Source organism: Gekko japonicus, unplaced genomic scaffold (genome assembly GCF_001447785.1).
Source record: "Gekko japonicus isolate JY-2015 unplaced genomic scaffold, Gekko_japonicus_V1.1 scaffold1878, whole genome shotgun sequence".
NCBI lineage: Eukaryota > Metazoa > Chordata > Lepidosauria > Squamata > Gekkonidae > Gekko > Gekko japonicus.
In genome coordinates this window covers 344,441-361,647 of record NW_015168712.1, presented here as the reverse complement: position 1 = coordinate 361,647, position 17,207 = coordinate 344,441, and the positions used below count along the sequence as shown (strand labels likewise).

The window sequence follows — 17,207 nt, the reverse complement described above, 5'->3', positions numbered from 1 at the left end:
ATTACTTTTGCATATTGCCTTTTATATAAAGTTTTGATCATTGAATAAAATTCTTGACCACAATCGGCAATATTCAGTTTTTGCAGTAGGAAGTCCCAAGATAGATTATCGAATGCTTTTTCCGCGTCAAGGAACATTAATAGTACCTCTTTCTCTGGATGTTCTTCATAAAATTCTAATACATCTATAATTACCCTCAAATTGTTCCTCATGTATCTCCTAGGTAAAAAGCCTGTTTGGTCTTGATGCACTCGAATGATAAAAGGGTTGGAACACTTTCCCTATGAGGAAAGGTTAAAGCGCTTAGGGCTCTTTAGCTTGGAGAAAAGATGAATGAGGGGTGACATGATCGAGGTTTATAAGATTATGCATGGGAAAGAGCAGGTAAAGAAAGAGGTACTTTTCTCCCTTTCTCACAATACAAGAACTCGTGGGCATTCCATAAAATTGCTGAGCGGTCGGGTTAGAACAGATAAAAGGAAGTACTTCTTGACCCAAAGAGTGATTTACACATGGAATTCACTGCCACAGGAGGTGGTGGCGGCTACAAGCATGGATGGCTTCAAGAGGGAACTGGATAAACATATGGAGCAGAGGTCCATCAGTGGCTATTAGCCACAAGGTATAGATAGGAACTCACAGGCTGGGGCAGGTGATGCACTGTATTCTTGGTGCTTGGGGGAGGGGCAACAGTGGGAGGGCTTCTAGTGACCTGGCCCCACTGATGGACCTCCTGATGTCACCTGGTATTTTTGGCCACTGTGTGACAGAGTGTTGGACTAGATGGGCCATTGGCCTGATCCAACATTGGCTTCTCTTATGTTCTTAAGTTTCGCTTTCGCTGCCATTCTTTCTGCTTGCTGCGCCATTGTTTACAGTAAGAGAAAAGTTTTTAAAGTCTCTGAAAGTCCAATGATTTACCGCTTTCTTGCTAATGAGCACCAATTTCAGCCAAATTCTGCTTCCTTCAAGCCGACCTTTCAGTCCCCGCTTAACTCAGTCTTTTCGGGATAGGGCGTCCCCTCCCCCTTCCGCTTGTTTGAGGTTTTGGTGCGGCTTTACTACTCACATTTAATTGTTTGCTGAGTTGTGGATTCACTCACATTTTTACTTCCGTTTGTTTAGCATGTAGAGAGGATCATTTCTTCGGATCACTTGTGCGCTCTGGCCAGTATGCACCTCTTGGTGCCATTGCTGGCTCCGGGCCGTGGGGACCTATTGGGGCAAAAAGGAGCCTTGATCTCTTAGCTTCCACCTTGAGAGAGGCGCCTCACATGCCCCAGGCTATGACCCCCCTACAAGGGGTTGAGGGGCCCCAAGATCAGCTTTGACCCCTCCCCATTGGCACCCCTCTATTCAATCACCTCTGCTTTCTTAGTTCTGTATTGCTTGCTCTTTTTGAATGCTTAATGTGCTTGTAATTAGGGAAATTCTTCAATAAAACCTATTTAATTTACTCTTCAAATCTGGAGTCTTCCTACTCTGGTGTGTGGGCCCTGTACCCCTTTGTTCTCCCCTGCCACATAGCTAATTTCCCTAAACAACAAGGCCGACCATTGGAGGTAACAAGGTTCCACTGAACCCTAGGTTGGCATGATGTCATTTTCAGGTTTGCCCTGGAAATGATCACGCTGTTGAAACAACAGTAATTTTTGCATTATTTTCTCTCTCCCTGCCAGCTTACCAAGTGGTAGCAGGGATCAGGGGCTGCCAGTAGGAGGACTCCCACTATAGCAGCCCTAGTCTCCACTTTGTGTCCTCTGTGACAGTCAGATGCAGGTTGTGTCTTCAGTTTCCATGTGTGGTGCATGTGAAGAGGCTTCAACTTTCCTCCCTGTACCATTTTCCCAATCTGGATCAGTTGGGGGGGTGCAATTTGAGGAAACTCACTTTCCCCAGTGGGCCAAATAGTGACCCCCCCTAGGACTGTTTCAGGTTAGGAAAATGGTGCAGGGAAAGGCTGAAGCCCTTTATCCACACACACCACAGTTACAATCTGAACTGGGGACCATGTATGTAGTAATTGAAGGGAACCCACAACTCTTGTCTGTTACATAGGGTTGTGAATGAGATCCCATACCCAACCTGTGTACTCCATAATGTGTAAGTCACCATCTTGTAGGCCAGGCTAGCAAAGGGATGTGTTTGGCAACCCATGAAAACAAAACACTTGACAATGTAGGCACAAATAATATATAAATAAAATGTCATTGAGCACCACACCATGTTAAGGGGTGTTATCTCTGTACCGGGCATGCAAGAGAACAGGTGAAGATGCATCCAACAGAGCCATCTCCCAACCCATCCTCTGTGAGACTAACATGTGAATTATGCCTTCTTTCTAAAGTTGGCAACCCTGTATCAAGAGGAGGACAAGTATAGCACTTGCTTCTATTTTGCCCCCACTCAGTCTGCCGCACTGCCTTGGTTCAGGGAATGCAAGCAAAATGTTAGCCTCTGTCCCTAGCAAGCAGCACTGGAGAACGGGCTAGTGAAAACAAAACTCTCAGCAAGCCTGTGAGCACCTATCAGTGCAACTATCTTGGGTCTCAATATGTGAGCAAACCCGTTGATAAGTATTTCCTGTCTCTCTGCTAAACCAGTCAGCCAAGCACCAGAGAAATGGAGACATCCAAAGATTACAGAATATCACAGAACATTATTTTACAGTTTTTAAAATAGCAATATTAATAATAACAATATTTTCACTTAAGTATGTGATTAGTTACTATCCAAATCTACATCCCTACTGCAAAATTGTAAAAGAATATTTTTAACTGAAGTATTTCAACCTGTGTTCCCTCTAAGCTGAATTAGTGTGAGCTAGCTCACACTTTTTTAGCCTCTGGCTCAGACATTTTTGTCTTAGCTCAGGAAGGATGGCTCCAGGGCAAAGTAATTAATGCAGTAGCCAAATCGCTCACTCACAACTTTAACACCAGTAGCTCACAAAGCAGAATTTTTGCTCACAAGACTCCACAGCTTAGAGGGAGCATTTTGCCAGATCAAAGGGCATATTGCACCTTAGTAAATGCTATATGTTAATATTTACATTTACTTAAATGAAGTCAAATCTGTGCCTTTGCTATGATGAAAAACCAATTAGAATTCTTTAGGGGCTAAGATGAAAGGTTCATATTCTTAATTACTCACAACCTAATTAGTCCTAGCATGTTTATCCGGAAATAAATCCCACTGAGTGGATCAATGGAACTGGCTCCCCAGTAGGGCCGTAGAGGACTGCAGCCCAGTGCCATAGCAAAGGATATATAATGAAAGTTTAGAGCATTACCTTACTGTTGTAGAATTATTCCAATCTAAAAGAAATACCTTTAGCTTGTTGCTAGGCACCAGTAACTGAACTCAGCATCCTATCCCTGTTTATGCAGAAATAGTAAGTTGCATTCTCCTTGATAATAAAGAGAACTGATTAGAAGCAATGAATATTTTCTCTCTTTTTATCATCATCTTGTCAACAAGAAGACTATTTATTGGTGTCCTAGTCTATGTTTAGTACAGTTTATGTTATCAATCAGGTTTGGAGGATTTTCATGCAGGAAGATATGGAGTTGGGAAGATAAATTGTTTATACAGTCCAGATATTAAGGCCACTATAGACAAAAAGGAGCTTTTATCTGTGTGCTGTTCTTTCTTCCAGGAAGCACACAAACTGGAGGAAAAGTACAGTTTAGTGCCTGCATGCTGTGTTGACAATTGCTGACAATTGCCAAAGGCCCTGTTGATCCTTCCTTACACTGGTATGTCTGTGCAATGCTAAGACATGTGAAAGCATGGAATCATTTCCTCCATCTGACACCCACAGAGTTGCTAGTTCTCTGAGCCAAAAGTGCAAGACAGTTTAAGCAGGTTGCTCCATCTCTATAACTGTGCCTATGTGTTTTTGAGGCATTACACAAACCTCCGCACCAGGCACAGTTGGATCTGTGGAGTTCTTACGTACCATATTTAAATTTAGCATATGAAGGCTTCTAAAGGGCAAGACTTCTTTCTGAACATGGATTCAATATTTATCATTGAAGAGGTAAATGCACATATGTTTTGATCAGTGGTTTAAAGCACTATATATTTTATGCATATTTAACCATTGTACAATGGACACACCGTTATTTGCACTTCTTTGCTACCTAGTAGTTGAACTGTTTTGGTATTGTGGAACTGGGGAAAGTTTTGTGTAAAGGAGGAAAAAGTACACTCCAGAGAACTCTGATTCTTATCTACTCATAAAATGAAACAAACTTCACTAAGCCATACCTGAACTACGGGAGCAAAGGGATCACCTGGAATATTTAAACAAATATGGCTATTGGGAAGAGGGAAGTCAAGAGACAAGACACAGCCAAATAAATACAAATAATGTATGTTGCAGTGCACATGGGAAAGAAGTTTCAGGTTTGCAGCACTGTGCCGCAACAGCAAGTTGGCATTACTTTAGATTTCTTATTCAAGTTGACATAATAAACTATAGAACAATCCTGGCTTTAGGGAGTTCTTAAAGGTTAAAATCAACAGGCCTTTGATACAATGGTGAGGCACAGATGATGGCTTTGGACCTTCAAAGAATGACGCTCACATTCTTTTTCAGCCTTTCGGGGGGGACACACCCCATTTTCTCATCTATTTTATTCTCGCTGCCTAGGCTTGTATCTTCACCCACCATTCCCTTTCCCTGACGTTTTCTCACTAATTACAGAGTTCCTACCAAGCATATTAAAAGTGGCTAACGGTATTTCTTCCTCTAACAATTTAAAATGGTACTGCCTTGTAAATACTTGCTCCTCCGTAACTTTGAAACTTTGTGGTCCATTCAAAGATGACCACAAAAGCCACGGAACTGGCTGTCCTGGGCTGTAGTCAGGTACGACCATCTGTATCTTTCCCTTCCACAAACTTCCTTTGAGATTCAGTGTGGTGTAGTGGTCAGAGTGCTGGACTAGGTTTGAATTTCCCCTACCACTGAAGCTTGCTAGGTAACCTTGGGCCAGTCACATACTCTCTGCCTAACCTACCTCACAGGATAGTTGTGAGGATAAAATGGAGGACAGAATGATGTAAGCTGCTTTGGTTCCTCATTGGGTAAAAAGGGTGGAATATAATGAAATAAGTAAGTAAGTAAGTAAGTAAGTAAATAAATAGAATTTTTGCAATGGGGGGATGGGTGGGAAGCAACATCAGAACAGCTATTGCAGAACCTTTTCCGTTTCATAGCTGCTAATAAAGCTTCTAAGCATTGCTGTTATGTGTCTTGTCTCCAAAAGTCACAACATAAATGAGACTAAATTTTAAGAGAGGTTGTCCTTTTAAAGCTACTAGCATTTTTCAACTCTTTGTTTAGCAATTCAGGCACATTCACAGATGATGCTGTGAACAGAGAGGGCAATAACTTCCTGAAGGGAGATGAAATTTATCTGAGGTTTATTAACTGTTTCCTGCACAGAGGGTTTATGGCAAGAATTTATTTTCATTTATTTATTGGCTGTTAAGGGCTTCAAAGCAGAAATTTGTGGGATTGTTATTTATTATGCCTCAGCAACACGTATGGTGCCTTTCCTCTTCACTACGACATTAAAAAGTAATCAAAAGCCAGTAATGCCATCACTCACCACGAACTAAAAGGGACAACAGTTGGACTCTGTGCATGGAACTGTTTCTAGTACACTCTTTTTTAAAAATGAAGAGAAATAATGCTAGTCCCAACCAAACATAAGAAAAATCATGACTTGGAAAAAGACATTAATTTGTTTTTGTTGTGCAGAAGAAGAAGCAGAAGCAGGAGCAGAAGAAGAAGGAGGAGGAGGAGGAGGAGATTGGATTTATACCCCGCCCTTCACTACCCAAAGGAGTCTCAGAGCGGCTTACAAACTCCTTTCCCTTCCCTGATCTTATGCATGTTTATTTACTAGGAAGTAATTCAGTGAGTGTAGTCTAAAAAGAGGCATCTTCTGGACTGGTGCCTGTCTGAGGCCAGTGCCTGGTCTGTCCTTGGCATCTGGTCACCGCAGTAGCCGAGCGGGATCCACCCACCTCCCTTGTACCTCAGGCTGCCACCGTTGACTTGGTCAGAACTCCCAGGATGGGACCCTAGGCAGAAGGTAGGCTCAACAACTGGACATGGACATCACCACCTCCCTCCTGTGCTCCTGAGTTTGGTGTGTTGGCTGATGACATCATTTCCTGGCACTGGGACAAGAAAGACAACATCAGGGAACAGCGAGTTGCAGAGGCCATCAGGCCAGTCAGCGAGCATGGAGGCAGCCAGAAGAAATCCAACCATAATAGCTTGGATGGAACATGGGAGGGGCCCAGCCATGCAAGGACCTGGGAAGATTATGGATGAAGGCCATGCCAAGGAAGGAGGAGCCTCACAGTGTCATTGCTGTATCAGCATACACAGCAAGGCTGGACTCATTAATGTTAGAGAAAAATGATCCTTACATTTCAATCTTATAAAAGTTACTCTAGTTTAAGCCCAATGAGTTGAATACACTGGAGTAATTCTGCATAAGGTCTTCTCCGTGACCTCCTTGTGATTGGGGAAATCAGTGCAATCCAGAGCAGCAATTCTGGAGATTGCTTCTGTTTTTTGTACATACTTCAGTTTCTGGTGGAATCCAATTATCTCTTCTGATGTAAAGGTTTTACTATAACAAATCACGTTGCCCAGGAGCAGAACTTGATGGATTGTATTTCTGAATGCATCTCTTATCTCAGTCAAGCTTTGACACACACACCCCAAAACACTATATTTTCGATATAGCTGGTCAAATAGGTGAAGCCACATTTTCTCATATTTGCCACAAAAAGTGTCTTGGATCACTCTTTTTTGACATTTGTGCCAACCACCACATGCTAAAGGTCACTCCTGGAACTAGTACCTTTACTAAGAGAGGTAAAATACAACCAATATCTTCTAATGAAGAAAATAGAATTGCACTGAATTTTTGTTTGTAAACTTTTAAATTACCAAAAAAATACAAATGAGTAAAATAATTACATACATTGAATGGTAATTTAGATATCTGCATTTGGTTTCAGGTCCTGAAGTTCACCTTCAACAATAAACTAAAACAATCCTGTTTAAATTCACCTTAATTGCTCCAAAAACCTATGCCTCACAGAAGTCCAATTTGTCTATTGAATACTTACAATTAAAAAGCAAAACTACATTTATTCCAGAAAAAAGTAGCTATCCTTGTTAATGTCTCTATTTTGTAGGCCCAACAAGGCAAAGACATTTAAATTACAAGGGAAGGCATCCTTCACAAGCTGTTGCATCTGATAGACTTATAAATTAGCATTTTAAAAGAATGACATTGTGACAAAAGATGTTTAAAGGCTGATATAAGGTCATTTTCCGGACGATTCTGGTGTGCCAATAAGGAATGCCTAATAAAACTGAGTACAAAGAAAGGAAGCAAGCAAATACTTTCCAGTATATGAATATATGTGTGCCACCTTGTGGTGAGACATTTTAATGTTTAAAAGATGCATCTTCATTGAACCATTTGAAACCAAGGAAGGAGAAAGCATAACCTACTTAACCCAAACAGTTAGAAGAGCTGAAACAGTTCAGTTTAGAAATGTTCAGCTTCAGAAGAATGTTTTAGAGGAAAGGGGCTAATTGCTCCATCAGCCTAGTCCTATAATTATTCCAAAGAAGGGCTTTACAGTTTCCATTGATGCTTAGGTTTGGACAGGTATGTAGTGGAAAGTGACATAACTATGAATACATCTCAGTGTGATCTTCACATATAATCCATAGATAACAAACATAGTCTGTTGCCTTCATTTAGCTTGTATAATCAAGAGGGCCCAAGTCAAGTGATAAGCAACAAGATATGGGGAATTCCCACTATCACATTTTTATTCCACCCTTTATCCAAGGAGCTCAATGTGGCTTAAGTGGTTTTTCCCTCTCCATCTCATGGCCTTTTATCTACAAGCCTTTCTTGGCATTTTACCTTGAGCCAAGCCATTCTTTATGGACCTTCACCAAATATTCATGAGATATTTGTTCCAGAGGAATATGTTAACCAGTTGCAGAAAATTCAACTGGCCATCAATGGCATTTTACAGTAGGTTTGCCAACTTCCAGGAGGCACCTGGAGATCTCCCACTATTACAATCAATCTCCATATCATAGAATCATAGACTGAGTTGAAAGGGACCTTGCAGGTCATCTAGTCCAACCCTGCAGGAGCATAGCCAAAAGATAGCCCTACAACATCCTGAAAGATGGTCGTCTAGCCTCCACTTGAAAACATCCAGCGAAGGAGTGTCCACCACCTCCCGAGGCACTGTTCCACTTTCCTGATATTTAGCTGGTATCAACTCCCTTGTAATTTCCACCCATTAGATCAAGTCTTGCAGTCCGGAGAAAGAGAGAATAGATCTGCTCCATCTTCTACATGACAGCCCTTCAGATATTTGAAGACTGCAATCATGTCCCCTCTAAGCCTTCTCTTTCCCAGGCTAAACATACCCAACTCTTTCAGCCTTTCCTCATAAGACTTGGATTCCAACCCTCTCACCATCCTGGTTGCCCTCTTCTGGACACGCTTGAGCTTATCAACATTCTTCCTAAAATGTGGTGCCCAAAACTGGACAGAGTACTCCAGGTGAGGCCTGACCATAGCAGAGTAGAGTGGAACTACCACCTCCCGTGATCTGAATACAATGCTTCTGTTAATGCATCCTAAGATTGCATTAGCTTTCTTTGCAGTCACATCACACTGCAGGCTCATGTTTAGCTTGTGATCAACCAGAATACCTTGATCCCTTTCACATGTGCTGCTGTCAAGTCAAGTCCTTCCCATTCTATATCTGTGCCTTTGATTTTTTTTGTATCTAAGTGTAGAACTTTGCTCTTATCTCTACTGAAATTCATTTTGTTTGTCTCAGCCCACTGTTACAGCCTATCTAGATAATTTTAAATCCTGACTCTGTCTTCTTCATAATTAGCAATCCAACCCAGCTTTGCGTCATCTGCAAATTTGATAAGCATCCCCTCTATGTCTTCCTCCAGGTCATTTATAAAAACATTGAACAACACTGGGCCCAGGACCGAGCCTTGTGGCACTCCACTTGAGACTTCCCTCCACGTAGACGCAGAGCCATTTACGAGCACTCGTTGGGTACGATTTTTCAACCAACCATGAATCCATCCAGTGGTTGCACCATCCAGCCCACACTTAACCAGCTTATCCTCAAGGATATCATGAGAAACTTTTTCAAATGCTTTACTGAAAACTAGATACACTATGTCCACAGCATAAAGATCAGTTCCCCTTGAGGAAATGGCTGCTTTGGAGGGTGGACTCTATGGCATTATGCCATGCTGAGGTCCTCTCCCCAAATGCCACCCTCCCCAGGCTCCACCCCCAAAATCTCCAACTATTTCCCAACCCAGAGCTGGCAACCCTATTTTAAAGAGCAATTTATTCCATCATAAGCTTTCATGAGCCAGAACCTACTTCATCAGCTGCAATATTTGCTTTGCTTAGCACCTGCTTTTTAAAGCTTTTGCTGGTTTTTAAAGTTTTTGCAGTGTTTGTGAACAGTTTCCCAACCCAGAGCTGGCAACCCTATTTTAAAGAGCAATTTATTCCATCATAAGCTTTCATGAGCCAGAACCTACTTCATCAGCTGCAATATTTGCTTTGCTTAGCACCTGCTTTTTAAAGCTTTTGCTGGTTTTTAAAGTTTTTGCAGTGTTTGTGAACAGTGGCTTACTCCCTTTCAAGATTGTTTTTGTCTCCACTGAATGATGCCATCTGTTTTCTGCTTGTATCATGACATTTTAAATTGTTTTGTGCTGGATTTGTTTTTAATTTTGCTGTATATTGCTCTGAGTGCTTCATTTCTGAAGGGAAAGATAATTCACAAGTACACTTAATACAAAGACTATGCTTCATGAGAAACCAATGTGGAGACGCTGTGGCTCAGTGCCAAAGCATATGCTTAGTGTACAGAAGTTACATTCCTAACAGCTCCGATAAAAAGGAGATAAGGCAATAGGTGATGGGGAAAACTGTTTGATGGTTGAGACCTATAAACCCATTGCAGGAGTAGGCAACGATACTATTTCTGTTAAACTAAGATATCCTTAGTTTGAGCTGCGGTGGCTCAAGTGGTTAAGATGCTGAACTGCAGGCTGTGGAAGGTCGGTAGTTCAGCAGTTCGAGACCCGGGTGCCGCATGACAGAGTGAGCTCCCGTCTCTAGTTCCAGCTCCTGCCAACCTAGCAGTTCGAAAGCAAGAAATTGCAAGTAGATAAATAGGTACCACTTCGGTGGGAAGGTAACAGCGTTCCGTGCGCCTTGGTGTTTAGTCATGCCGGCCACATGACCGCAGAAACATCTTCGGACAACGCTGGCTCTTCGGCTTTGAAATGGAGATGAGCACCGCAACCCTAGAGTCGGATTCGACTGGCTTTCGAGCAAGGGAACCTTTACCTTTACCTTTACTTAAGCTATCCTTAATTAGCATATTTTGACTGAGGAAGAACTTCTTTCTAATTGAAAAATATCAGTCAATAAAGTCCCTGTGCTTCATGCTTTATCTCTCTCCTCCTTTTCAAGATTAATCTGTTTGATCCCTTTACAATGATTTCTGTGTGATTGTAATGCTAGCCATGAAAAGCTAGGAATGTTTGCTTCACCTCACCAGTGTAGTGCATATTACCATTCTGACATCTTGATTTATGGTGTTTTCATATCTATGAAGTGTAGTGAGTTACTTGAGGATATAAATGAAACTATCAGGATTGGGCTGATTTTGGAAGCCAACAAAAGAATTCATTATGTCAAGCTTTTTGTTCTAATGCAATTCATATTTCTATCTAAATTAGAAGCTATCCTTAATTAGCATATTTTGACTGAGGAAGAACTTCTTTCTAATTGAAAAATATCAGTCAATAAAGTTCCTGTGCTTCATGCTTTATCTCTCGCCTCCTTTTCAAGATTAATCTGTTTGATCCCTTTACAATGATTTCTGTGTGATTGTAATGCTAGCCATGAAAAGCTAGGAATGTTTGCTTCACCTCACCAGTGTAGTGCATATTACCATTCTGACATCTTGATTTATGGTGTTTTCATATCTATGAAGTGTAGTGAGTTACTTGAGGATATAAATGAAACTATCAGGATTGGGCTGATTTTGGAAGCCAACAAAAGAATTCATTATGTCAAGCTTTTTGTTCTAATGCAATTCATATTCATTGGCGGGCCAGTCTGTTGATGACCAGCACATCAGCCACAGTGTGTTTCTAACAACAATTTTAATTTTCTGTTACGCCTGCTGCCAGATTCCAGTACCAGATTTGCTGCCATCAAGGCACAGCAGAATTATTTGAGTGCCCAGCTATGTATTTGAGGTGTCACGCACCCAGAAGTTCTTCAAGAAACATCCATTCTCCAACTACAAAGCCCTTGGCATTTACCTTTTCAATTAATGTGTTATAGTTCTAGATCTCTGAAGGAAAAAATAGTCTTCCACTCAGTTCTATAATATTTTTACAACTGTACAAGAATTATCCTACCATAGCTGGTGCCAATTAAATCTCTCTGTGATTATTATAACAATTAGAGAACATATTCTTGCAAAGGACATAATCCGGAAAGGGGACATAGCAAAAATACACAGCTGAGCTTGTTACGCTGCAACATTTGGACTGAATATGGTTGCCTACCACTGCCTACCACTGCACTGAATATAGTTGCCTACCACTGCAACCACACAGAAGTTGTCAAAAGGCAGAGGCTGTTTAAAGTGTTGTTCTCGGCCACCTAAAGTATCTGCAACAACTGGCTTAGAAAAATTGAAGTAGTGATACCAAGCATTTGTGTGGCTGGCCTTTTCTGTTTTCAGCAACTGCCGAATATGGTTGCCTACCACTGCAACCACACAGAAGTTGTCAAGAGGCAGAGGCTGTTTAAAGTGTTGTTCTCAGCCACCTAAAGTATCTGCAACAACTGGCTTAGAAAAATTGAAGTAGTGATAGCAAGCCTTTTCTGTGTGGCTGGCCTTTTCTGTTTTAAGCAACTGCTTATAAATAATCTGTCTACCTAGAACATTTTTATCTCACCCTACCTCCACAGATCTCATAGTGGCCCATATGGTTCTTTCTTGCCCATCTTAACCTCACAGTAAATGTGTGAAGTGGGTTAGGATTAGAGTGTGTGACTGGCCCAAAGTCACACAGCAAGTTTCCCAGGAGGGTGGAGACCTGAACCCTAGCTCAGCACCAATGTTCCCTCTAATCTGTGGAGTCTTGTGTGCAAAAATTCTACCTTGTGAGCTCCTGGCATTGAAGTTTTGAGTGAGTAATTTGGCTACTGCATAGCTTAGTTTGCTCTGGAGCCATCCTTCCTGAGCTAAGACAACAATTTGTGAGCCGGAGGCTAAAAAACTATGATCTAGTTCACAGAGGAAACACTGCTCAGCTCTCTAAATAGTTCTCAGAGATTTTTAAAATTTATTTTTGGTCCAATAGGCATAAGCAAGGGTGAACAAAGGCTGTAGACTAAGACAGCCATAAATAAGCCATATTTTCTTGTTTAAATAGCAGACAGAGTGGTATGTTCCTTAAAAGAGACCCTACAACAATGAACAAATAAATAGTGACAGTGTATATCAATTTTCAGATTTTTCTTTCTTTCATTTAATGACATGGAAAAGGTTGGAGAAGTTATCAGTCAATTCTTTGGTCAGCTATGTCTGTCAAATTTAAGAAAGAGAAAGAAAGAAAGAAAGAAAGAAAGAAAGAAAGAAAGAAAGAAAGAAAGAAAGAAAGAAAGAAAGAAAGAAAGAAAGAAAAAATAGAATTTAACAGACGAGTCAGAGAGGACAGTAGAGCATTTATTGATAGGCAGGCATTTGAAGTGGAAATGGCAAAAATAAGAGAAGATTTAGGGGCACTTTATCAAACTACAAAATGACTGGCAGGAGATTTATCTACAAAAGAGATCATCCAATAAAAAGGCACACACTACTAGAACAGCAAAAGTAAAGATTTGAGCAGTAGTTTTACATTGTATCAAAACCAGCACTTAACTTTGATAACACTGAAAATATGATGGAATTTGACATTTACTCTTTGAAACCATTGCTGAAAGATGAATATAAAAGGAGGCAAAGGAACATCACAGCCCAAGGGCTCTACATGAGTAGTGACGTCAACTTAAAATCACTACAGTGTTCCTCCAAATTGGATGGGAGAGGGAATATAATTAAACTGTTCCACAGCCACAGTTCCACTCAAATGTAAAGAAAGCAGCTCCTTTCTGCCAGGCTAGAACTTTTCCATCAAGAGCTGAGCTTCCAGGTAGCTCTGGAAAGGGGCTAAGATCTCTTGCTCGCTGGAATTTGCAAGGGCTGGGTCTGCTTCTTATTATCTTGGGCTCTTTGTTGTTTATTACATTTGCTGTTGTTTTTGAGTTTATATATAGGAGGGTATGGGTGTTGCTAGTAAGCCATTTTAGGCCCACTTTGGAGGGGAAAGGTAGGGTAAAAATATTTTAGTAAATAAAGAAGAGCAAACCACTATCACTTCCCGTGTCTTATTTACAGTATGCCATCTGTTTCAGCATTTCCAGCCTGAATCACTTCTGAGGTAAGAACCAGGTTGGGAGAAAAATCCTCCCCGCACCCAAGTGCTACAAGGTAAATCATGGGAAGAAGGAAGCTATAGATGTGAACCAATGGATCGTATGTAAGGACCTCCCTATTACAAATTATCCGTGTTCACTTGCTTTAATGAGTTTCAAGTCTGTGCCAATTCTGCAAGAAAATAAGGTCTATCTGCCTGAAATCTGGCAAGAAGAATCCTATGTATTAGGGATACAGTCCCTGAGAATTTCATCCCACTTGGATTGAGGAGAGGAGTTAGTTGTAAGAAATGTTCTCTCTATTAAAACCAGTCAAAATATGTAATAATAAAGTGAACACATATAATTAGAGATAAGAACTGTTTAAAACTATAGAAAACAGTATTACTACAGACCCCTATTTTCTCAGAGGGTTCGATCCTGCAACGTTCTTCTGTTAAGTCTTTCTATGATGGAGAGAGACTTTATCCAATGGTGAATGACTTGATGGAAAGAAGCTGTAGGATCCAATAGCAGAAAATAGTTGCAGTATCCAACCTACTATGTTTTGAGTCGCAGCATGCTCCAGGTTCTCCTATTGAATCTTCTCTAAGTAATATGAAAAGTGAACAAGAGTTCACATCCCAGTCCTAAAAAGCATTGTATTCTACGAAGCTTTCATGTGCTTAGGAACACATCATTGTTAACACATTTATTTAACAGCAGTAGTGTTAGCTTCAAGTGACTATATTCAAGAGCAGTGTACCCATCATTTAAGAAAGCAGCAACTGTGTTGGTAAATGCTAGGACAAAATCAGTTTTTACATAAGCCAACTGATCTGATGAATCAATTCTGGCATTATGAAGGAGGAGTAGCATCAGGGTCAAAACAATATGTTGCTAACAAATAAAGCAGTGAAGATAATGTGGCAAACAAAAACATGTGGTTAAATCCAAAGATAGTCATCCCCCCCCCCAAAGGGGGGTATTTTTGCTGATTACCCATTCCCACACCTATTTCTCGTCTATACTGTTCCTGAGAGTCCTTTTTCCCCAGAGCAGTATTTAGACAAGATCAGTGGGCTGCTGCAGAAGTGGCTGTGAATATGTCCTCTTTCTTTAGCAGAAATGAGTTATGCCAGCAGAATAGAAACTTTGGGTTCAACATGACATTCCTAAAAATAAGAAAATGTGCACAACTGTATAACCTAATGGTCTACAGAAACAAAGCACACACTGTATTCCAAATGCTAAACTCCCTGTATCAAAGATAAAGAATAAACTCCAATTCGTGCATCTGCACATGCATCCCTGAACATATATAGTTGGTGCAATCAGTTATGGCAATCCCAATCACCTGTTAGAACAGTGGATGGACTAAATTCAGGTCTTGTTTCCATGCTACCCAGAGCAGGTGATCAGCACTATCCACTAACCTCTTTTGATAGGTGTATGATGTTACATATCTATGATAACAGATAACATTATAATAATGAAAGATAAAGACTTCATAGAAAACTGAAAGCTATCTCCTCAGTTCTTTTGATAGTGTGATGAATGGTTATATGGGATGATCAAAAGTTCATCTGACAAATGTGGTTTTTAACTTTAGAGTCTAGAAGAAAAAACATATTCCTACCTTAAATGAGCTAGGAAAATGGTTAATGCGGTCTACGGCAGCCCAACCCCTGGAATGGGGTTTCCCCAGAAATTCTACATGATGACTTTCAACATTTTCATCTGAATCATATACCACATATTGTCCATTAACAGGATCGGGACAAACAATGCCAGGCCACCTTAAAATAAAATTTCTAAAAATCAGTTCAGAAAAGACAAAACATTTTTCCACAAGAAGCCACATTGTGGGATATTTAGGTATTAACATCAACTGAATTCCCTTTCTAAAGCTATGGAATATTGCTGTAGTTGCCTTTGTATCTTTGCCTTGAATTTTGAGATAATATTTATCAAACTATCTTTGTTTTTCAATTATTGAATTTAAAAATACAAACAAGAAAAGTTAAAGTTTTAGGAATTACTTTTCTAATATATTTTTCCTCTAAACTTGTCACAATACAATATTCAAAGCATAACTGAAAGTCCTTCTCTCTCCCATATTTCAAAAGTAAAATTATATTTAGCTTTAACTACAGTGCTTCATTTAAAATATACTATGAGTCTATTCCTGATGTATTTCCCTGCTATTAAATTTTACACTTACCGTGGCCACCCATGCATTTTCACCAAAACTAAACTTCCTAAAGGAAGCTTTGAATACACATACTTTAATCCATATTTTTGAAACTGTGCTGTCTCAGGAAAACATTCTTCAGAATCAGAGCATTTATTAAACCATGGATCAGCATTCATATAACAATACCATGGTGCACTGCTATCAACTTGTGCTGCATCATCACTTGATAATAGTCTCCATTTTAAACAGCTGCTGTTTTCACACTGTACCCACACTTTGTTTAAATAAAAATTATCGTCTGCTAGAGAATCCATATAGCAGACTTGTCACTTATAGAAGACTGAAGCTGTGAAGTACTTTGATCCTCTGAAATATAAAGAACAGAACAGTTTAACTAACATAAATCAAAAGCAATTCTAGATAGTTGCCATGAAGCTCATGCTCACATAAAAAATGTCTGCTAAAATTCCTAGCTAGGTTCTCAAAAGCAAGGACTAGTTATGCAGTGACAATCAGCAGGGGTTGAAGGAAACCACAGAAACAATTAGCTGGTATTACCATATTCCCAGGATATTTTCTTCATTAACAATGGAACTTCTCTTTTGTTGGCTTTGGATCTTTTTTCTTTTTTTTTTGTATACTGCCTTGGTGCTGAAAAGTTACTTATGGATTCTTTGCTCCATGCAGCATATGGCAGTCAGCCATTGTCAGTTTTCATGGTCAGCTAAGAATGTAGTTACCTGAAACCTATGGCTGCTAAAGTCAGAAAAGTTCTGTAAATATGCCCTTAAATATGAAGATTAGAAGAGACAAATGATATCCATAAGTAAGAGGTACCTAGGACTTCCAGAAGAGACAGAAAATAAGTTAGTGATAGCAATGAATCAAACTTTATTGGAACACAGCAAAATCATAGGATCAGATGGGATGGGTGAAACTGCCTGATGCATATGAAAGATTGGAGAATTTACTTAAGGCTCAACGAAGCAAGCTAAGATAAGTGAGCAGTGGCTTTCAGGCAACATGGGCAACACAGTTGCAGCCCTTGAATATTTTATCTAGCATTTCTTTATATGAATATGTAAAGAGTTTGGGGGTGTTGCTGGATCCTCAATTGCTGTGGCAAAGAGCTCCCCCCAGCTGCACTTGCTTAAATAACTATTGCAAACTATATCTTCTTCTTCATGCACACAAATCTGTATACCTTGAATAAAACTTTGTTGGTCTTAAAGGTGCCACTGGACTCAAACTTGGTTGCAAACACATTCTATGTGACCATGATAATCTGTGCTACCATAACCACCAGGATGGACTACTGTAGTGAAATGTAGAAACTGCCCTTGAAGACAGCTCAGAAACTTCAGCTGGTGCAGAATGCATCTGCCTATACACAAATAAATTGGACC

The 17,207-nt window shown here is 40.2% G+C and overlaps 1 protein-coding gene across 1 annotated transcript in view; it reads right to left on the bottom strand.

Moving 5' to 3' along the window:
• The window catches only part of ZCWPW2 (zinc finger, CW type with PWWP domain 2), a gene marked incomplete at its 3' end in the record, with an annotated part of 22,929 nt that extends 6,814 nt beyond the window's left edge, over positions 1 to 16,115 (bottom strand). The window contains exons 1-2 of the mRNA XM_015415554.1: positions 15,829 to 16,115; positions 15,244 to 15,403 (exon numbers count right to left, since the gene is read on the bottom strand). Coding sequence (XP_015271040.1) covers positions 15,244 to 15,403; positions 15,829 to 16,115 — 447 coding nt within the window. The remainder of the gene's footprint in view (positions 1 to 15,243; positions 15,404 to 15,828) is intronic.
• Between the last annotated feature and the right edge of the window lie 1,092 nt (positions 16,116 to 17,207).